This window comes from Oncorhynchus clarkii, chromosome 3 (assembly GCF_045791955.1).
Source record: "Oncorhynchus clarkii lewisi isolate Uvic-CL-2024 chromosome 3, UVic_Ocla_1.0, whole genome shotgun sequence".
NCBI classification, from domain to species: domain Eukaryota; kingdom Metazoa; phylum Chordata; class Actinopteri; order Salmoniformes; family Salmonidae; genus Oncorhynchus; species Oncorhynchus clarkii.
The window spans coordinates 79,470,689-79,492,689 of NC_092149.1; the positions used below are offsets into that span (position 1 = coordinate 79,470,689).

The window sequence follows — 22,001 nt, forward strand, 5'->3', positions numbered from 1 at the left end:
AGACAGTGTCAGGCCTAGAAGCAGTCTCACAGAGGGATTAGACACTGATGATGTCACACAGAGAACCAGGACACTGATGATGTCACACAGAGAACCAGGACACTGGTGATGTCATCCAGGACACCAGGGAGCAGCTGTTTCCAGTTGGTTCCTGTAGTTCCGTTCACTAGTTTTCCATCAGAACAAACAGACTGTTCTTCTACTATATGTTGCGATCTTTCAGGACATCATGGTCCAATCCCTACTCATCTGATTCTGGTTACAACCAGGCCTCTGAGCAAAAGTTACTTTGAGGTGAATCAAATGCAAAAAGAAGAAATGCTTGGAGACTGGGGGTTCAAGTTTAGTGTCAAGGTAGGATGTAAGCTAAGCTAAGGGATAGATAGCATATCTGAGGAGTACAGCAATAACAACATTTCAGAACATATAGATAGATAGTTTAGCTAGAGCTGTATGGGCGGATTTACACAGTTCACAGTCGGCCATTTTAAAATTCACACATACACAACTGATGCCAGAAAGCTAACTGTAGCATCATGGATGTTAGCATGATTGTTTGTTCAGCCTCAGACGCTCGCCTGACGGAAACAGAGCTCAGTCAATGGCCTAAGAAGGTGTCAAAATCAAATCACATTTTATTGGTCACGTACACATTTTTGCAGATGTTATCGCAGGTGCAGCATGAAGCTTATGTATCTAGCTCCAGCAGTGCCGCAATATCTAGCAAAACAGTAACAATACACAAATGTAAAAAAAATTAAGAACAAGAAATTAAGACATATCAGAATGAGCACTCAATCCAAATGTGGCCAATGAGCTCTAGTTAACGCCAAATGAACCAGACAGGGGGTACAGCGGGAGGGGGGATGGGAAATGAGTGTGAGTCACACAGGCACTTGAAAAATGTCAAAACACCACAACTTATATTAAGGCAAGATGGACTACACTCACGACGTACGCACACGTCTTTAGGGACAACACCACAATGTTCCACCACTCACTGTAAGACTGACTGTACAGTATGCTTCAGAACGGATGATCTTACAGGTTGATTCTCTTATCTACTCAGAGCAGTAATTCTGTTCATCTATAGATCTAGATTTTGATGTTATTTCACTTACATTTTATTTTCTTCCACTGTTGTCTTATTTTTTTTTTTTAGAGGGATCTTTATTATTGGATAGAAATCTGTTTCATACATATTTGTTAGGCGAAGAGAGGAATATCTGCTGAAAATACTGTGAAACTGGACTTATTCAGTATCATGGGCAAATTAGCTGTAGTTAGAAGCAAGCTCAATACCCTCTGAAAGTATCCACACCTCCTGCTTTACTTCGAGGTGATGTCCCCTAATCTTTTCAATGGGCTTGATGATCACATCATTAAAAAAAAAATTAAAGCGATCATTCAAGATGTGTATAAAATTATATTTGTGTTTGTGGATGAATTTACTTCCACATTTATTTATTTCCACAAGTATTTAGCTTGAAGACCATTGCCTTACATTTTTGCCCATTGAAGACCATTCAAAAAGTCCACAAAAATGCTAAAACTACAAGGCTACTTTCTGGTAAATCATGTGCCTCTTCCATAGGGTACGCTCTAAGCTTCAGCAGAAATACATGGGAGAATCAAGACGATACGTTTAAATATAGGCATTGTTTATTTAGCTGGTTAGGCGGCTAAATAAATACTGCCTTAAATATTTCTATGATCAATCAATTGGTATCAATGAGAGCATTTAAATAGAAAGGTTACAAATAAAGTCTTTCCATAATTACACACATGTGCACACAGGTTGTGTGAAATAATGGATGGAGATCTACCTACTGAAATCATAGATGAGAGAATATCATATTTTTGTATTACTGTAGTAATATTCTCAGTATTTTTGTTGTTGTTCGGTATTCTTAAAAATGGTCCCAGACAATAAAATGACGGACTCTAGGGTATCTTCAAAATACAATTCATGACTATCATCGAGGATCGAGCCTCATTGGAAAAAAATCAAATGCATTATATTTCGAATATACTCATAGGAGATTATAATACAACAACAATGAATGAAATCATCTAATCCTGAAAGTACATAAAACATGTTTCCATTCTCTTTATAAGGAATACTATGTCTGTTGAGAGCAACGTAACGGAAACACCTCTGGATGTAGGATTCTAAAATGCATTAATAACACAGCTATTCTGACAATATTATGCCGTTGCTAAACGGTTACTAAACTTAATCTTAGAGCTGGTTTTTACAGGTTCTATGACATTATAGATCAGATTAGTCAGCACCTAAAATCAGCAGAGGTAATTAACACACATTCTCAAACAGTCAATGCATATTTGTGAATGATAACTTCATTGGGAAAGCTACTGTTTCAATAACTCTGATTTAGTTGTCATCCTTCATTGGTTTGAGAGTCTGAATCACAGACTTATTTTTGGCTAGGGATTCTCTCTCATCTCCCATCTCAGGTATCAAAGAGCAATCTTAGCAGAACAGACAATATTATTGTGAGCTGGTCTTGATAGATCCTGTGTTGGGACACTGTAGAGGATGGAGGTTTTTAGAACAATGGACGGTACAGTAGTGAATGACAGAGCTGAACAGTCTTTACCAAGGCCTATGACACAGAGTGGCAACGTCTCACATGGCAACCTGTTTCCTATAAAGTGCATTACTTTAGACCAGAACTCTATGTGGTCAAAAGTGGAGCACTACTCTAGCTGTGGTCAAAAGTGGAGCACTACTCTAGCTGTGGTCAAAAGTGGAGCACTACTCTAGCTGTGGTCAAAAGTGGAGCACTACTCTAGCTGTGGTCAAAAGTGGAGCACTACTCTAGCTGTGGTCAAAAGTGGAGCACTACTCTAGCTGTGGTCAAAAGTGGAGCACTACTCTAGCTGTGGTCAAAAGTGGAGCACTACTCTAGCTGTGGTCAAAAGTGGAGCACTACTCTAGCTGTGGTCAAAAGTGGAGCACTACTCTAGCTGTGGTCAAAAGTGGAGCACTACTCTAGCTGTGGTCAAAAGAAGTGCATTGTAAAGGGAATAGTGTGCCGTCAGAGAATTGCCCTCTGGAGATGCAGGAGAGATGGTGGTGGGAGGGGTTTAGGTTTAGCTCCGGGTGAGAAGCCCCTTCTGATAGGCCAACATGCCTGCTGCAGTGGCAACAGACAGGACGGAGGCTACGCCCAGGAAGTTGATGAACCCGCCCACAGATGGAAGGTTTCGCTCCCAGAAGGTGGTGACAAACGGGAGTGCTGGGACTTCCTGTTAGAGCGAGAGAGGAGATGGGGGAGAGAGTTAGGGGAGCACTAAGTTAGGTCTACTTTCTATAATGTCCTTTAGATACTTTACATTTTAACCCAAATGAGTTTGGCATGTGACTTAAGTATCCATTGTTTTGGGTCGTATTGAATCCTTACCACTGACTCAGGCTCTGTTTGCCAGATCTGACTCTGTGGAATCCTGCCCATTTCATACATGACCTGGAACAACAATGAATTAATGTATAATACTAAAACAATACACAAGAGGGAGGGGGCTATATGAAATAAATACATGTATTATTATGATGATGATGATGATGATGAAGGCTCTCACCTCTCTGGCGGCCCTCTCCCCTGCCTGAACAGCCCCCTCCATGTAGCCACTCCACTCAGTAGCTGTCTCTGTTCCTGCAAAGTACAGCCTGCCTACTGGCTCCCTGAGAACCCTACACAGAGGGGGAAGGAGAGGAGGGAGAAGGAGAGATAAAAGGTTAGATAAGGTCACACAGTGTGTATTTGTATTTATTATGAATCCCCATTAGCTGCTTGTTCCATAAGATGTTTTTTTATATCTAATTTTACTGCTTGCGTCAGTTACTTGATGTGGAATAGAGTTCCATGTAGTCATGGCTCTATGTAGTACTGTGTGCCTTGGGGACTGTGACTTGGGGACCTCTTGTGGCATGTCTTGTGGGGTATGCATGGGTATCCGAGCTGTGTGCCAGTAGTTTAGACAAACAGCTCAGTCTATTCAACATGTCAATACCTCTCATAAATAAAAGTAGTGATGAAGTCAATCCCTCCTCCACTTTCAGCCAGGAGAGACTGACATGCATATTATTAATATTAGCTCTCTGTGTACATCCAAGGGCCAGCCGTGCTGCCCTGTTCTGAGCCAATTGCAATTTCCCTAAGTCATTTTTTGTGGCAGCTGACCACATGACTGAACAGTAGTCAAGGTGCGACAAAACTAGGGCCTGTAGGACCTGCCTTGTTGATCATGTTGTTAAGAAGGTAGAAAGTAGGGCCTGTAGGACCTGCCTTGTTGATAGTGTTGTTAAGAAGGTAGAAACGAGGGCCTGTAGGGCCTGCCTTGTTGATAGTGCTGTTAAGAAGGTAGAAACTAGGGCCTGTAGGGCCTGCCTTGTTGATAGTGTTGTTAAGAAGGTAGAAACTAGGGCCTGTAGGACCTGCCTTGTTGATAGTGCTGTTAAGAAGGTAGTAACTAGAGCCTGTAGGACCTGCCTTGTTGATCGTGCTGTTAAGAAGGTAGAAACTAGGGCCTGTAGGACCTGCCTTGTTGATAGTGTTGTTAAGAAGGTAGAAACTAGGGCCTGTAGGACCTGCCTTGTTGATAGTGTTGTTAAGAAGGTAGAAACTAGGGCCTGTAGGACCTGCCTTGTTGATAGTGCTGTTAAGTAGGTAGAAACTAGGGCCTGTAGGACCTGCCTTGTTGATAGTGTTGTTAAGGTAGAAACTAGGGCCTGTAGGACCTGCCTTGTTGATAGTGCTGTTAAGAAGGTAGAAACTAGGGCCTGTAGGACCTGCCTTGTTGATAGTGCTGTTAAGAAGGTAGAAACTAGGGCCTGTAGGACCTGCCTTGTTGATAGTGTTGTTAAGAAGGTAGAAACTAGAGCCTGTAGGACCTGCCTTGTTGATAGTGTTGTTAAGAAGGTAGAAACTAGGGCCTGTAGGACCTGCCTTGTTGATAGTGCTGTTAAGAAGGTAGAAACTAGGGCCTGTAGGACCTGCCTTGTTGATAGTGCTGTTAAGAAGGTAGAAACTAGGGCCTGTAGGACCTGCCTTGTTGATAGTGCTGTTAAGAAGGTAGAAACTAGGGCCTGTAGGACCTGCCTTGTTGATCGTGTTGTTAAGAAGGTAGAAACTAGAGCCTGTAGGGGCTGCCTTGTTGATAGTGTTGTTAAGAAGGTAGAAACTAGGGCCTGTAGGACCTGCCTTGTTGATCGTGCTGTTAAGAAGGTAGAAACTAGGGCCTGTAGGACCTGCCTTGTTGATAGTGTTGTTAAGAAGGTAGAAACTAGGGCCTGTAGGACCTGCCTTGTTGATAGTGTTGTTAAGAAGACAGAGCATTTCTTTATTATAGACAGACTTCTCCCCTTCTTAGCTATTACTGCATCAATATGTTTTGACCATGACAGTTTACAATCTAGTGTTACTCCAAGCAGTTTAGTCATCTCAACTTGCTCAATTTCCACATTATTTATTACAAGATTTAGTTGAGGTTTAGGGTTTAGTGGGTGTTTTGTTCCAAATACAATACTTTTAGTTTGAGATATATTTAGGGCTAACTTATTCCTTGCCACCCACTCTGAAACTAACTGCAGCTCTTTGTTGAGTTTTGCAGTCATTTCAGTCACTGTGGTAGCGGATGTGTACAGTGTTGAGTCATCCGCATGTATAGAAACTCTGGCTTTACTCAAAGTCAGTGGCATGTCGTTAGAATTTGTTTTTAAAGCAAGAGGCCTAAACAGCTACCCTGATTCTAACCGGATTATATTTGATAGGCTTCCATTAAAGAACACCCTCTGTGTTCTATTTTACAAGTAACTCTTTATCCACATTATAGCAGGGGGTGTAAAGCCATAACACATATGTTTTAGCAGGGGGTGTAAAGCCATAACACATATGTTTTAGCAGGGGGTGTAAAGCCATAACACATATGTTTTAGCAGGGGGTGTAAAGCCATAACACATATGTTTTAGCAGGGGGTGTAAAGCCATAACACATATGTTTTAGCAGGGGGTGTAAAGCCATAACACATATGTTTTAGCAGGTGGTGTAAAGCCATAACACATATGTTTTAGCAGGGGGTGTAAAGCCATAACACATATGTTTTAGCAGGGGGTGTAAAGCCATAACACATATGTTTTAGCAGGGGGTGTAAAGCCATAACACATATGTTTTAGCAGGGGGTGTAAAGCCATAACACATATGTTTTAGCAGGGGGTGTAAAGCCATAACGCATATGTTTTAGCAGGGGGTGTAAAGCCATAACACATATGTTTTAGCAGGGGGTGTAAAGCCATAACACATATGTTTTAGCAGGGGGTGTAAAGCCATAACACATATGTTTTAGCAGGTGGTGTAAAGCCATAACACATATGTTTTAGCAGGGGGTGTAAAGCCATAACACATATGTTTTAGCAGGGGGTGTAAAGCCATAACACATATGTTTTAGCAGGGGGTGTAAAGCCATAACACATATGTTTTAGCAGGTGGTGTAAAGCCATAACACATATGTTTTAGCAGGGGGTGTAAAGCCATAACACATATGTTTTAGCAGGGGGTGTAAAGCCATAACACATATGTTTTAGCAGGGGGTGTAAAGCCATAACACATACGTTTTTACAGCAGTAGACTATGATCAATAATGTCAAAAGCTGCACTGAAGTCTAACAAGACAATCAGCCAATCATCAGTCAGTGTAAGTGCTGTGCTTGTTGAGTGTCCTTCTCTATAAGCATGCTGAAATTCTGCTGTCAATTTGTTTACTGTAAAATAGCATTGTATCTAACTAAGGGTTGGTAACAGGCTGATTGGTCGTCTATTTGAGCCAGTAAAGGGGGCTTTACTATTCTTGGGCAGCGGAATGACTTTAGCTTCCCTCCAGGCTTGAGGGCACATGCTCTCCAGTACGCCTAAATTGAAGATGTGGCAAATAGGAGTGGCAATATCGTCTGCTATTATCCTCAGTAATTTTCCATCTATATTGTCAGACCCTGGTGGCTTTTCATTGTTGATAGACAATAATTTTTTCACCTCTTCCACACTGACTTTACGTAATTCAAAAGTACAATTCTTGTCATTCATAATTTTATCCAATACACTTGGATGTGTAGTGTCAGCGTTTGTTGCTGGCATGTCATCCCTAAGTTTGCTTATCTTGCCAATGAAAAAGTAATTAAAGTACTTTGCAATAACAGTGGACTTTTGATGAATGAGCCATCTGATTCAATAAATGAAGGAGCCGAGTTGGCTTTTTTCCCAAAATTTCATTTAAGGTGCCCCAAAGCTTTTTACTATCATTCTTTATATAATTTATCTTTGTTACATAGTGTAGTTTATTTTTATTTAGTTTAGTTACATGATTTCTTAATTTGCCGTACAGTCGCCATTCAGTTGGGCTGCCAGATTTGGGGTGGCAGGTAGCCTAGTGGTTAAAGCGTTGGACTAGTAACCGAAAGGTTGCAAGTTCAAATCCCAAGCTGACAAAATAAAGAAATCTGTCATTCTGCCCCTGAACAAGGCAGTTAACCCACTGTTGCTTGGACTTAATTGAAATTAAGAATTTGTTCTTAACTGACTTGGCTAGTAAAATAAACTAAATTGCCATACCTTTTTAAATTCCAAGGGGATTTAACAGTTTATACAGTCCTTTTCTTAATGGGTGCGTGCTTATTAGTGAAATAAAAAGTAAATAAAGGTGAAATAAAATAAAATAAATTAGTAACTGGAATAAGTAGTTTCATAAATGCGTCAAGGGCAGCATCTGGTTGCTCCTCATTACACACCACAGACCAGCAAATATTATTTACATCATCAACATATGAATCACTGTGTGTGTGTGTGTGTGTGTGTGTGTGCCTGGGTGTGTCTGTTACTTACTTGCCGTACTGGGTGAGTATACCAGGGGGGAAGTAAGCAGTGTAGCAGCCTCCAGAATACTCCTCCTCACACCAGTTCTTCTCCTCATAGTGCACAGGCTGGGACAGAGAGGGCTGGGGGTTAGTACTCGTATCGGGCTGGGGGTTAGTACTCGTACCGGGCTGGGGGTTGGTACTCGTATCGGGCTGGGGGTTGGTACTCGTATCGGGCTGGGGGTTGGTACTCGTATCGGGCTGGGGGTTGGTACTCGTATCGGGCTGGGGGTTGGTACTCGTATCGGGCTGGGGGTTGGTACTCGTATCGGGCTGGGGGTTGGTACTCGTATCGGGCTGGGGGTTGGTACTCGTATCGGGCTGGGGGTTGGTACTCGTATCGGGCTGGGGGTTGGTACTCGTATCGGGCTGGGGGTTGGTACTCGTATCAGGCTGGGGGTTGGTACTCGTATCAGGCTGGGGGTTGGTACTCATATCAGGCTGGGGGTTGGTACTCATATCAGGCTGGGGGTTGGTACTCGTATTGGTTGGGGGTTTTTCAATTAAGCTTTCCAGGGGTGTTTCAATTAAGCTTTCCAGTTCCAAGCAGTAGTGGTGGTATTACACTGTTAGAAAGGGGTTCCAAAAGAGTTCTTTGGGTATTCTCATAGGAGATCCCTTTTTGGTCCATGTAGAACCCTTTCGAGTTCTATGTAAAACCATAAAGGGTTATCCTATGGGGACAGCCAAAGAACCCTTTTAGGTTCTAGATAGCACCTTTTTTTCTAAGAGCATAGCAGTACTAGTAGTAATAGTAGTACTAATAGCAGTAGTAGCAGCAGAAGCAGTAGCAGCAGTAGCAGCAGCAGTAGTAACATCAGTAGTAGCAGTAGTAGCAGTAGCAGTAGTAGCAGTAGCAGTAACAGCAGCAGCAGTAGTAACAGCAGTAATAGCAGTAGTAGTAGTAGCAGCAGTAGCAGCAGTAGTAGCAGCAGCAGCAGTAGTAGCAGTAGTAGCAGCAGCAGTAGTAACAGCAGTAGTAGTAGTAGTAGCAGTAGTAGCAGTAGCAGTAACAGCAGAAGCAGTAGTAGTAGTAGCAGTAGCAGTAGCAGCAGTAGCAGCAGTAGAAAAAGCAGTAGCAGTAGTAGTAGTAGCAGCAGTAGTAGAGGCAGTAGTAGTAGTAGCAGCAGTAGCAGCAGTAGTAGTAGTAGTAGAAGCAGTAGTAGTAGTAGTAGTAGTAGTAGCGGCAGTAGTAGTAGTAGTAGCGGTAGTAGCAGTAGTAACAGTAGTGGCAGTAGCAGAAGTAGTGGCAGCAGTAATGGTTCCACTCACATGCAGAGCCTCCTCTGAGCCTAGCACTCTGGAGTAGATCTCACAGATCCTCTTCTTCCTACAGGGGGCAACAACCATCTTTAAGGGTTAAGGAAGGGATAGGGTTAAACTCTTAATGCTGATACACATGCGTACTAGCATAGTATACACATGAGGAAGTGATGTAAAACACACTGTAGGGACTGAACATGAGAAACAGCCAGACAGATGTTTACCTCTCCTCTTTCGTCAGTCCACATAGCTTCCTGCACTTGCGGGCCAGGATGAAGCTAAGGCATAGGAACAGGAGAAATAAAGTCACAGTAATACCACTAAGTAAACCACAGTTTCTCATTCTCTATGGGTAATCATGTTGGGATACAGGAAACTAAAGTTGTGTTTACCCCATAATGGCGGGCACAGTCCCATCGGGCTTTGTGTCATCCAGAGTCAAGCCAATGGGGGCCTCTTCCTCCTCGATCACCATAGTGCCACAGTACCCTGAGAGAGAGAGAAAGGAGAAGGATGCAGGAGAGGAGGACAGGAAGAGAGGAGAAAGAGGATCAGGGATGAGGAGAAGAGGGGAGAGAGAGGATCAGGGATGAGGAGAGAGAGGATCAGGGATGAGGAGGAGCGGATCAGGGATGCGGAGGAGAGAGAGGATCAGGGATGAAGAGAAGAGAAGAGGAGAGAGAAGATCAGGGATGCGGAGGAGGATCAGGGATGAGGAGAAGAGGAGATTATCACTCAAGTTCTCTCCATAGTAGACCATGCATTTGATGACAGAGCCCATGGACCTTCCCTCCCTCCCTCCCTCCCTCCCTTGTTACCTTTCTTCCTCCAGAAGTTCTCTCTGTAGTAGACAATACATTTGATGACAGAGCCCATGGGGACCCTGTGGATCAGCTGGTTTCTGAGAGGGGGCAGCTCGGGGTTGAAGTGCATCTTCAAGTTCAGACCAGGAGGGGTCGCCACAATCACATACTTGGCCTGGGAGAAACAACACGAGTTGAGGCCTGTGTAGTGTGTAGTGTCTACCCACTGGGCACACACTGTATGAATCGACATTGTTTCCACGTCATTTCAATGAAATTACACTGAACCAATGTGGAATAGGAGTTGAATTGAGGTCTGTGCCCAGTGGGTAGTGTGTACATCTCCAGTCCACCCCGGTGGCTAAGCAGCTCTATGCTACTGCTTAATGGGTTTTATCTGGGGGAGAGGATGTCGCCTGGACAGAGAGATGAAGACCAGCTTACTGACAACAATCCATCTGGCTTACACATATGTGCACGCGCATGCACACAAACACACACACACAAACAGGAAAATAACCTCACACTCAACGTCAACAAAACAAAAGAGATGATCGTGGACTTCAGGAAACAGCAGAGGGAGCACCCCCCTATTCACATCGATGGGACAGTAGTGGAGAGGGTAGTAAGTTTTATGTTCCTCGGTGTACACATGACGGACAAACTTAATTGGTCCACCCACACAGTCAGAGTGGTGAAGAAGGCGCAGCAGTGCCTCTTCAACCTCAGGAGGCTGAAGAAATTTGGCTTGTCACCAAAAGCACTCAAACTTTTACAGATGCACCATCGAGAGCATCCTGTCAGGCTGTATCACCGCCTGGTACGGCAACTGCTCCACCCACAACCGTAAGGCTCTCCAGAGGGTAGTGAGGTCTGAGGCCAACATACTGACTCAACTCCAGCCACTTTAATAATGTAAAAATTGATGTAATAAATGTATCACTAGCCATTTTAAACAATGCCACTTCATATAATGTTTACATACCTTACATTACTCATCTCATATGTATATACTGTACGCTATACCATATACTGCATCTTTTGAATCTTGATGTAATACATGTATCACTAGCCACTTTAAACAATGCCACTTTTATATGTTTACATACCCTACATTACTCATCTCATATGTATATACTGTACTCAATACCATCTACTGCATCTCGCCTATGCCATTCTGTACCATCACTCATTCATATATTTTTATGTACATATTCTTCATTCCTTTACACTTGTTTGTATAAGGTAGTTGTTGTGAAATTGTTAGGTTAGATTACTCGTTGGTTATTACTGCATTGTCGGAACTAGAAGCACAAGCATTTCGCTACACTCACATTAACATCTGCTAACCATGTGTATGTGACAAATAACATTTGATTTGAACACACACGAACACACACACTGTCAAAAGCTATAGGAATTTACTGACAGGCAAACATGAATGTCTAAGGGGCTTTGTAAGCTCAGTGAGTTGTATGGTTGAATGAATGATTCCTAGAATGTTCCTGGAGTTCTAGAATGCAAATGTACAGCAGTCATAACATGGCCCACATCATAAGGTGCCACGTATTATGAACAAACAAGCTCTAGATGGCAGCATAGGCACAACCTGAAATCAGTAGGCTCCTACTCAGTGGAATGTGCTCTGACGAGATTGTAATTATGTTGATGGATTGGAGATGGTTGCTCTCTCACTCACCTTGTATGTTTCCTTGTTGAGCGTCTCGACCTCGACCATGTCCCCTGTCTGGTCGATCTTGTAGACAGGAGACTCCATCTTGACCCGCTCACCCAGCTCTTTGGCCATACACTCACTGATCTGGCTGGAACCTCCCAAAAACTTCCTCTCCTGAAATGCAAATACAGTATCATCAGTCATATCAATCAGATACAGGCTAATAAGACCTGTTCCAGGAGGGTGCTACTCTGTGGCTGACCCTGTGCTGCTTCTAGTCTCTCATCTGTGGCTGACCCTGTGCTGCTTCTAGTCTCATCTGTGGCTGACCCTGTGCTGCTTCTAGTCTCTCATCTGTGGCTGACCCTGTGCTGCTTCTAGTCTCATCTGTGGCTGACCCTGTGCTGCTGCTTCTAGTCTCTCATCTGTGGCTGACCCTGTGCTGCTTCTAGTCTCTCATCTGTGGCTGACCCTGTGCTGCTTCTAGTCTCTCATCTGTGGCTGACTCTGTGCTGCTTCTAGTCTCTCATCTGTGGCTGACCCTGTGCTGCTTCTAGTCTCTCATCTGTGGCTGACCCTGTGCTGCTTCTAGTCTCTCATCTGTGGCTGACCCTGTGCTGCTTCTAGTCTCATCTGTGGCTGACCCTGTGCTGCTTCTAGTCTCATCTGTGGCTGACCCTGTGCTGCTTCTAGTCTCATCTGTGGCTGACCCTGTGCTGCTTCTAGTCTCTCATCTGTGGTTGACCCTGTGCTGCTTCTAGTCTCTCATCTGTGTGATTTCCAGGGGGTTGGGAAAAACACAAGACAGCAGAAGACACATTTATGTCACAGTGGACAATAAAGTTGTAATGCTAGGATAAACATCAAATTATACTCTATTCATTATCAGTGTAGTGCATTACTTTTGACAAGATTTTGACAGTGTAAGATGTAGTATTCTCTACGGGCTGAGTGTGTGAAACTTATTGCATCAGTGCCAGATTTACACCCTATGAGACATAAACTAGCTATTCTGGTCCTTCTTCTGCCTCCACAAAAATACCTCAAACTCATTCTAAGACAGCCAGCCCCCTGGGACAGTTGATTGATGCATCTGAGGTGAACAGTAGTTGTACATTTGGGCGGTGGCCCTTTTTTAATCTAGGCTGGCTTTAGGATACTTCAGTAGAACAACACGCAGGAGGTGTTTTGGAACCAATCAGGTAGAGGGGGTGGATTGGACTGGAACCAGTCAGGCAGGGGGGTGGATTGGACTGGAACCAGTCAGGCAGAGGGGTGGATTGGACTGGAACCAGTCAGGCAGGGGGGTGGATTGGACTGGAACCAGTCAGGCAGGGGGGTGGATTGGACTGGAACCAGTCAGGCAGGGGGGTGGATTGGACTGGAACCAGTCAGGCAGAGGGGTGGATTGGACTGGAACCAGTCAGGCAGAGGGGAGGATTGGACTGGAACCAGTCAGGCAGAGGGGTGGATTGGACTGGAACCAGTCAGGCAGAGGGGTGGATTGGACTGGAACCAGTCAGGCAGAGGGGTGGATAAGACTGGAACCAGTCAGGCAGAGGGGTGGATAAGACTGGAACCAGTCAGGCAGGGGGGTGGATTAGACTGGAACCAGTCTAATCAGGCAGGGGGGTGGATTGGGGTGGATTGGACTGGAACCAGTCAGGCAGGGGGGTGGATTAGACTGGAACCAGTCAGACAGAGGGGTGGATTGGACTGGAACCAGTCAGGCAGAGGGGTGGATTGGACTGGAACCAGTCAGGCAGGGGGGTGGATTAGACTGGAACCAGTCTAATCAGGCAGGGGGGTGGATTGGGGTGGATTGGACTGGAACCAGTCAGGCAGGGGGGTGGATTGGACTGGAACCAGTCAGGCAGAGGGGTGGATTGGACTGGAACCAGTCAGGCAGAGGGGTGGATTGGACTGGAACCAGTCAGGCAGGGGGGTGGATTAGACTGGAACCAATCAGGCAGGGGGGTGGATTGGGGTGGATTGGACTGGAACCAGTCTAATCAGGCAGGGGGGTGGATTGGGGTGGATTGGACTGGAACCAGTCAGGCAGGGGGGTGGATTGGACTGGAACCAGTCAGGCAGGGGGGGTGGATTGGACTGGAACCAGTCAGGCAGAGGGGTGGATTGGACTGGAACCAGGGGGGTGGATTGGACTGGAACCAGGGGGGTGGATTGGACTGGAACCAGTCAGGCAGGGGGGTGTATTGGAAAGTGAGCGTGGGTCTTGGCAAGGCCACATTACAATGTAAACAAAGCTTGGTCCTGGTTAGTGTAAACTTTCCTCAGTTAACTTTGTAGACCCGTCATTTCTGATAGATTGACTTGGCTGGAGAGGGAGGAGACTCGAGGCCATATTGTGGCCGAAGTAACACATTTAATACAGAATTCTTCTGGGTACATGCATTTACATTCAATATGCAAGAAGCGAGAGCAAGTTACATCTCAGATGGAAGGACATAATACAACATGAATAGCAGGGCATTTCCTCCTACAGTTTGGTGTCAAAAGCTGTAGCTAAAAAATCATAATGGTTCAAAGTCATACTGGCTCAAAGACCTCAAAGACCTAATGGCCCAAAGTCATACTGGCTCAAAGTCATACTGGCTCAAAGTCATACTGGGTCAAAGTCATACTGGCTCAAAGACCTAATGGCCCAAAGACCTAATGGCTCAAAGTCATACTGGCTCAAAGTCATACTGGCTCAAAGTCATACTGGCTCAAAGTCATACTGGCTCAAAGGCCTAATGGCTCAAAGACCTAATGGCCCAAAGACCTAATGGCTCAAAGTCATACTGGCTCAAAGTCATACTGGCTCAAAGTCATACTGGCTCAAAGTCATACTGGCTCAAAGTCATACTGGCTCAAAGGCCTAATGGCTCAAAGGCCTAATGGCCCAAAGACCTAATGGCTCAAAGTCATACTGGCTCAAAGTCATACTGGCTCAAAGTCATACTGGCTCAAAGGCCTAATGGCTCAAAGACCTAATGGCCCAAAGACCTAATGGCTCAAAGGTCAAGTCTCAAGATGATATAGTCATTCTGAATTCCATAAACATGCATCATTACAGACTTTAGTTGATATGAAACTGATACAACTTTCAGTATAACAATGTGAACATTGAAACATCTGCTACTTTGTCAGGTTATCCGGTACAGTGTGAAATTCAGCATCTTGAGCCAGTTTATGGTTGGATTGTCATGAGTTGATGCCTCTGAGAATTCTGTTTCCTGTGCGATCTGAGGCGCACAGAAAGATGGAAAACACCTGTTTACTTGAGAGTTTAGAGCATTCTAAGTTGTGCGAGCAATTAATTAGGTTACTCATGATATGATTGTAAGCAAAGCGGTGAGGATATAACCTCGTCGCAGGTTATTGTGCACAGCGAATATAAGCCTGGTATATCAACAACTCAAAGCTGGCCATAGTGGGAGTGACCTACTGAGTAAAGTATTTGTCATCATTTCATTTTAGGGAATCACACGACTGTGAGACGTGGCTCTGTGCTTGTGGTGTGCTAGTGTATGGGGTGGGTTAGGGGAAAGGTGTTGCTAGATTAAGCCAATGCCTATGCCCCGGGAGTTTGGTCATAGAGCTCTATTTTCATGTCATCCGACCAAAGCACCGGTTCCAATCCAAGTGCCAATGCTGTTTAGCAAACTGCAGCCATTTACATTTGTTGGATGACATGAAAATAGAGCTCTGTGGCCACGGACACCAGTGGTGGGTTTTGTGTCGAAATGAGAATGTATGAGCAGAAAATAACCCCATATCTACTGTAAAATATGGTGGTGGATTGTTTATGTTATTTTGCTTCCACTGGTCCTTGGGCCCTTGTTAAAGACATTTTAGCCCCAAATCTGGTTGCCTCTGCCAGGAGGCTGAAACTTGGCTGCAAGTGGCTCTTCCAGCAAAATAACCAAGCATACATCAAAATCGGCCACAAAATCAAGAAGACAGTTCATAAGCGCAGACGAAGGATATCAAGGATCTGGAAGGATTCTATATGGAGGAATGGTCTAATGTCCCTCTCAGGCTCGGAAAAAGGCTCAGTGCCGTTATCCTCGCAAGGTAAGGTATTGAAAACAGGGTGTCAATCATTTTGCCCCCTACTTTTTGAGAAAAATTAGTTTACTTGTTAAACAAAATCTCGTTCTCTGAGCAATTTCATTAGTATAAAATAATATATTTTTCAAATGTTTTGAGCATGCAATATAGCTCAGTATTTTAATTTTTTATTTTATACATCATTTGTGCTCATCTTTATCAATGGTGTCAATTTTTTTTAACCTTTATTTAACTAGGCTTGTCAGTTAAGAACAAATTCTTATTTATAATGACGGTCTACCGGGGAACAGGGCAGAATGACAGATTTTTACCTTGTCAGCTCTGGGATTTGATCCAGCAACCTTCAGTTACTAGTCCAACGCTTTAACCACTAGAATACCTAGCAAGCGCTCCAGTAGGTATATCTCATGGGTCATCCCCAAAGCCATTTGGCCGCCTTTCCTTCCAGTTCGCTGCTGCCAATGACTGGAACGAATTGCAAAAATCGCTGATGCTGGAGACTTATTATTTATATTTCCCTCACTAACTTTAAACATCAGCTATCTGAGCAGCTAACCGATCGCTGCAGCTGTACATAGCCCCCCTTTAAATAGCCCATCCAATCTACCTACCTCATCCCCATATTGTTTTTATATACTTTTCTGCACACCAGTATTTCTACTTGCACATCATCATCTGCACATCTATCACTCCACTGTTAATTTGCTAAATTGTAATTACTTCGCTACTATGGCCTGTTTATTGCCTTACCTCCTCATGCCATTTGCACACACTGTATATAGACTTTCTTTTTTCTATTGTGAGATTGACTGTACGCTTGTTTGTTCCATGTGTAACTCTGTGTTGTTGTTTGTGTCGAACTGCTTTGCTTTATCTTGGCCAGGTCGCTGTTGTAAATGAGAACTCGTTCTCAACTAGCCTACCTGGTTAAATAAAGGTGAATTAAAAAATAAAACTTGCCGTGCGAAAAACTTTCAATACTTTCAGACCCTACTGTATATGCAGTGCAACCTCATATGCAACTACGCTATGCATAGCATGCATTAAAATCGACTTCAAAAGGGGGAAGCACACTCTTGAGAGCTAACTTTAGCGCTCACATGCTTTTCTATTGCTCTATCTTCTATTGCTCTACCACACTGAATCAATACATTAAATATAACGAGTCTGGACTCAGATCTTGAACACAGAACTGGAGCTTCTGTCAACACCGGAGCCAGAGAACAGGCAGACCAAACAGGAAATGAAAGTGGGTGACCTCACAACCACATCCTCTAATTACCCCAATGTGTCACAATCCTCCGTCACCTAGGCAATGGGGCCATCCCAAAGTAAACAAGAAGAATGGTGTCTCCCTGGGATCTGAATAACAGTCATGTGGAGGGAGGGATTATGTTCCTAAATGAAGGAGGAAGGAACAGCCATGTGGAGGGAGGGATTATGTTCCTAAATGATGGAGCAGAGAAATCACACTGAACAGCCATATGGGGGGAGGGATTATGTTCCTAAATGATGGAGCAGAGAAATCACACTGAACAGCCATGTGGAGGGAGGGATTATGTTCCTAAATGAAGGAGCAGAGAAATCACAATGAACAGCCATGTGGAGGGAGGGATTATGTTCCTAAATGGGGGAGCAGGGAATGACCAGGGCCAGCCACATAGAGGGATTATGTTCCCAAATGAAGGAGTAGGAACAGCCATGTGGAGGGAGGGATTATGTTCCTAAATGAAGGAGTAGCAACAGCCATTTGGAGGGAGGGATTATGTTCCTAAATGGGGGAGCAGGGAATGACCAGGGCCAGCCACATAGAGGGATTATGTTCCTAAATGAAGGAGCAGGGGCCATCCCAAAGTAAACAAGAAGAATGGTGTCTCCCTGGGATCTGAATAACAGTCATGTGGAGGGAGGGATTATGTTCCTAAATGAAGGAGGAAGGAACAGCCATGTGGAGGGAGGGATTATGTTCCTAAATGATGGAGCAGAGAAATCACACTGAACAGCCATATGGGGGGAGGGATTATGTTCCTAAATGATGGAGCAGAGAAATCACACTGAACAGCCATGTGGAGGGAGGGATTATGTTCCTAAATGAAGGAGCAGAGAAATCACAATGAACAGCCATGTGGAGGGAGGGATTATGTTCCTAAATGGGGGAGCAGGGAATGACCAGGGCCAGCCACATAGAGGGATTATGTTCCCAAATGAAGGAGTAGGAACAGCCATGTGGAGGGAGGGATTATGTTCCTAAATGAAGGAGTAGCAACAGCCATTTGGAGGGAGGGATTATGTTCCTAAATGGGGGAGCAGGGAATGACCAGGGCCAGCCACATAGAGGGATTATGTTCCTAAATGAAGGAGCAGGGAACTGAAAATGCTACTTTGGAGGGTTGAAGGACAGACCAGAGGTTTAATGGTTCCAATCTAAGTAGGATCCAAATGAGAATGTAATCGTTGTGGAATGGTTTGTGCTAACATGGAGGAGAGTTTATTGAGCTCAGTTGAAATGGCTCTTGGGTCAGCTCAGTAAACATAGAACCAAAGCAAAAAATAGGGTTTACCTTATTTCATCGCAAATCCTGTCCTCATTATGATTTCCATGCACATACACATATTCAGAGAGACATGCTAGGACCCCGTATGGATATGAAAGAGCCATTCCCCAGAGTTAGAGAGACAGCCAGACAAACAGGCAGGCAGGAAGACAGAAAGTCCATCAGTCAGCCAGAAATACAGACAGAGACAGCTAGCCAGGCAGCCAGCCAGTCAGCCAGCAAAGTGTGTACAGTACCTGTCCTCCGTTGGTGGTGGAGAAGATCCTCATGGTCCCGCCACACTGCTTGACGTACCAGAGGAACCACAGGGCAGACACCTCGTGGGGTTCAGAGGTCACATTCACGTTCACAAACAGAGTGGCGAACCGCCTCGCAGAACTGTGGGGAGAGGGGGTCGTACAGACACAGACAGACACACACGAACTCAATTACAAAATTGTACATTACTAAAACATGCTGCATTGAGTTGAATGGTCCTGAGTGTATTGTAAAATGAGTGTAGTACAGCACCTGGTCCAGCAGATCTTATCAAAGAGCTGCTTCATGGTCATCTTGTCCCACTCCTCAGCATGTGGAGCCTTCCATGGAGCCTCTCTGGGGATCTAGAACACATAGTACGAGGGTGGGAGCATCAATAAATTCTCAGAATTAGGGGTTGGTTTGGGATTGGACAAGGGGTTGTGGAGGGGGTGGCTGCCCGGCTTAGAGAGAGATAAAGATTGTCAATGTGTTACGAGAGAGAGAGAAACAAACCAAACCAAAAAACCAAAGGCAAAGTCTTCCCATGCTTTGTTGATTTCAAAAAAGCTTTTGACTCAATTTGGCACGAGGGCCTGGTATACAAATTGATGGAAAGTGGTGTTGGGGGAAAAACATACATTATAAAGGCCATGTTCACAAACAACAAGTGTGCGGTTAAAATTGGCAACAAGTGTGCGGTTAAAATTGGCAACAAGTGTGCGGTTAAAAAAGGTCCGGGAGGTGAGACAGGGATGCAGCTTAAGCCCCACCCTCTTCAACATATATATCAACAAATTGGCGAGGGCACTAGAACAGTCTGCAGCACCAGGCCTCACCCTACTTGAATCTGAAGACAAATGTCTACTGTTTGCTGATGATCTGGTGCTTCTGTCCACAACCAAGAAGGGCCTACAGTAGCACCTAGATCTTCCGCACAGATTCTGACCTGGGTCCCGACAGTAAATCTCAGTAAGACAAATATAACGGTGTTCCAAAAAAGGACCAGTTCCCAGGACCACGAATACAAATTCCATCTAGAGCAAACAAAAAAACAGTACATACCTCGACCTAAACATCAGCGCCACGGGTAACTTCCACAAAGCTGTGAACGATCTGAGAGACAAGGCAAGAAGGGCCTTCTATGTCCATTAAACATAAAATTTGGCATACCAATTAGGATCTGGCAAAAAAATATTTGCATCAGTTATAACCCATTGCCCTCTATGGTTGTGAGGTCTGGGGTCCGCTCGCCAATCAAGAATTCCCAAAATGGGACAAACACCAAATTGAGACTGCATGAGGAATTTTGCAAAAATATCCTCCGTGTACAATGTAAAACACCAAATAATACATGCAGAGCAGAATTAGGCCGATACCCACTATATATCAAAATCCAGAAAAATAGCAGTTAAATTCTAGAACCACCTAAAAGGAAGAAAGAAAAGAAAGGAAGAAAGAAGAGAAAGAGAGATGGGTGTGTTTACCTCGCTGCCCATCTCATCCATCTTCCTCCACAGATTGTTGTAGTCCATCAGGGCGAATGGGTTCCACATGGGGGGGAAGGAGCCTTTGAATGGGTAGGACTTCCCCTGTACGACACAACATGGGACAACACAATGTTGTGTAAAATTTGATTCAAAGATTAAGGCAGAGACTATTTAATTGTATAATATAACAATATTTAATCAAGCAGCTGCAGGAGAGATCTCTCTCTTCACAGGGAAGAAGTCAAAGAGTGAATGGTTCCATGTCCCTTACATTTACACTTTTTTAAATGTTATCTTTATTTAACCAGGCAAGTCAGTCAACAACAAATTCTTACTTTCAATGATGGCCTAGGAACAGTGGGTACTGCCTTGTTCTGGGGCAGAACGACAGATTTTTACTTTGTCAGCTCGTGGATTCATTCTTACAACCTTTCAGATACTAGTCCAACGCTCTAACTACTAGGCTACCTGCTGGTTACTAGTGCAACGCTCTAACTACTAGGCTACCTGCTGGTTACTAGTCAACGCTCTAACTACTAGGCTACCTGCTGGTTACTAGTCAACGCTCTAACTACTAGGCTACCTGTTTTATATTTGTCGTCATTTAAATTTGAGCCAATCACATGACTGAGGCGTGGCTCTGTGCTTGTGGTGTGCTAGCGTACGGGGGGAGGGTTAGGGGGAAGGTGTGGGAGATGATTGGTTGGTAGAGGATTCCAATCAAGCCAATACCTATGCGCTGGGAGGTTCTCCTGGTCTTTCTGTATGAGTTAATGAAGGCCACGTCTGATGCGTTGGTCCTCCAGACTCTTCGGTCTTTACGCATTAAGGTGGAAGTGACTTGGAACGAAATCACAGCAGCAGTAACAGCATCACCTTCATCATCATCAACCATAGATTGAAGACTCCTAATAGTGAACTGAGAACGCAATCTTTTTCAGTTCTACTGACATTCAGGTCAAGTCTACTTTTGAATAAAAATAGACATTATTCTCCTGCCAGTTCCCTGCCAGAGGGGACGGTGAAGCAACCCCTCTCCTGCAGCTAGATCCCAAGGACGATGATAACCATACGCCTGCTTGCGTAATGGTCCCCCACAGATGAAAGATAGCAACTGATTGCACATTCAGCAAGGCAGATAAGATTCTCACACTCTCAATCTCACACTATTTCTCAGCCCCTACAGGGTTATGAATGTGGTCACGGGTAGTGGGAGGTGTCAAAGGTATTAAGGTCATGTCCCCTCCCTTCTAGCTTGGCATCCAACTTATTTCCCTGTGTTTGACTGTTGTTGAAGTGAATGGTGAGTGCAGAATTCGGTGTGGTTTATCCAGGCTAGCCTTGTATACTGGTAATCGTGTAGGATGTCACACCACACCTCTAATAACCCCGCTGAGAGAGAGTTTAGCATCCTGGAAGCCTGTCACTGACACTTTCACTGTGAATGAAAAAGCTGTATTTGGTGTATTTGATCCTAGCTCTATTCAATTCAGCGTTATAGGAGTTCAGCGTTATGGCGTGATTGAAATTTAAAGACAATGTTCCCGCCTTAGCGCAGACTGCATTCACGGTAAACGCTGCATGTGTTGGCTCATTCTGAAATTACCTTTACATTTCTATCACGCCTCAGTGATACAGATTGAATACCTTATCTGTGCTTTATTTCCAAGGGGGCGTGTGGCTTTAGAAAATAGGCTGGGGAAACCATATCAGTTCATTTAACTGCAAGTGCACTGGGGGATAGTTTGTGTGTGTGTGTTACTCTTACATAACTTGTGTAAAGCACAAAGGTTGACAGTTAAATGGGTCGGTCTGAAGGCCCTGACAGCAGTTATTTCATACCCTGGATGACAGATGTGTCACACACACACGCATGCATGAAATACAGGGGGAGAGAGAGTCTGAAAATGCATTTCCCAGCGTTGTGGAGAGAGCAACAGGTCTGTTACCATGGAAACGGGGAAAAGAGAG

At 44.3% G+C, this 22,001-nt stretch overlaps 1 protein-coding gene across 1 annotated transcript in view; it reads right to left on the reverse strand.

Annotated features, from left to right (window-relative positions):
- Positions 1 to 611: 611 nt before the first annotated feature.
- LOC139405490 (amine oxidase [flavin-containing]) overlaps positions 612 to 22,001 on the reverse strand; it is a 63,477-nt gene continuing 42,087 nt past the window's right edge. Inside the window, exons 4-15 of the mRNA XM_071147846.1 lie at positions 20,028 to 20,132; positions 18,814 to 18,905; positions 18,540 to 18,681; positions 11,696 to 11,845; positions 10,012 to 10,171; positions 9,586 to 9,682; positions 9,418 to 9,471; positions 9,203 to 9,260; positions 7,899 to 7,996; positions 3,607 to 3,718; positions 3,429 to 3,491; positions 612 to 3,273 (exon numbers count right to left, since the gene is read on the reverse strand). Of these exons, the coding sequence (XP_071003947.1) occupies positions 3,118 to 3,273; positions 3,429 to 3,491; positions 3,607 to 3,718; positions 7,899 to 7,996; positions 9,203 to 9,260; positions 9,418 to 9,471; positions 9,586 to 9,682; positions 10,012 to 10,171; positions 11,696 to 11,845; positions 18,540 to 18,681; positions 18,814 to 18,905; positions 20,028 to 20,132 (1,287 nt within the window). The 3' untranslated portion in view covers positions 612 to 3,117. The remainder of the gene's footprint in view (positions 3,274 to 3,428; positions 3,492 to 3,606; positions 3,719 to 7,898; positions 7,997 to 9,202; positions 9,261 to 9,417; positions 9,472 to 9,585; positions 9,683 to 10,011; positions 10,172 to 11,695; positions 11,846 to 18,539; positions 18,682 to 18,813; positions 18,906 to 20,027; positions 20,133 to 22,001) is intronic.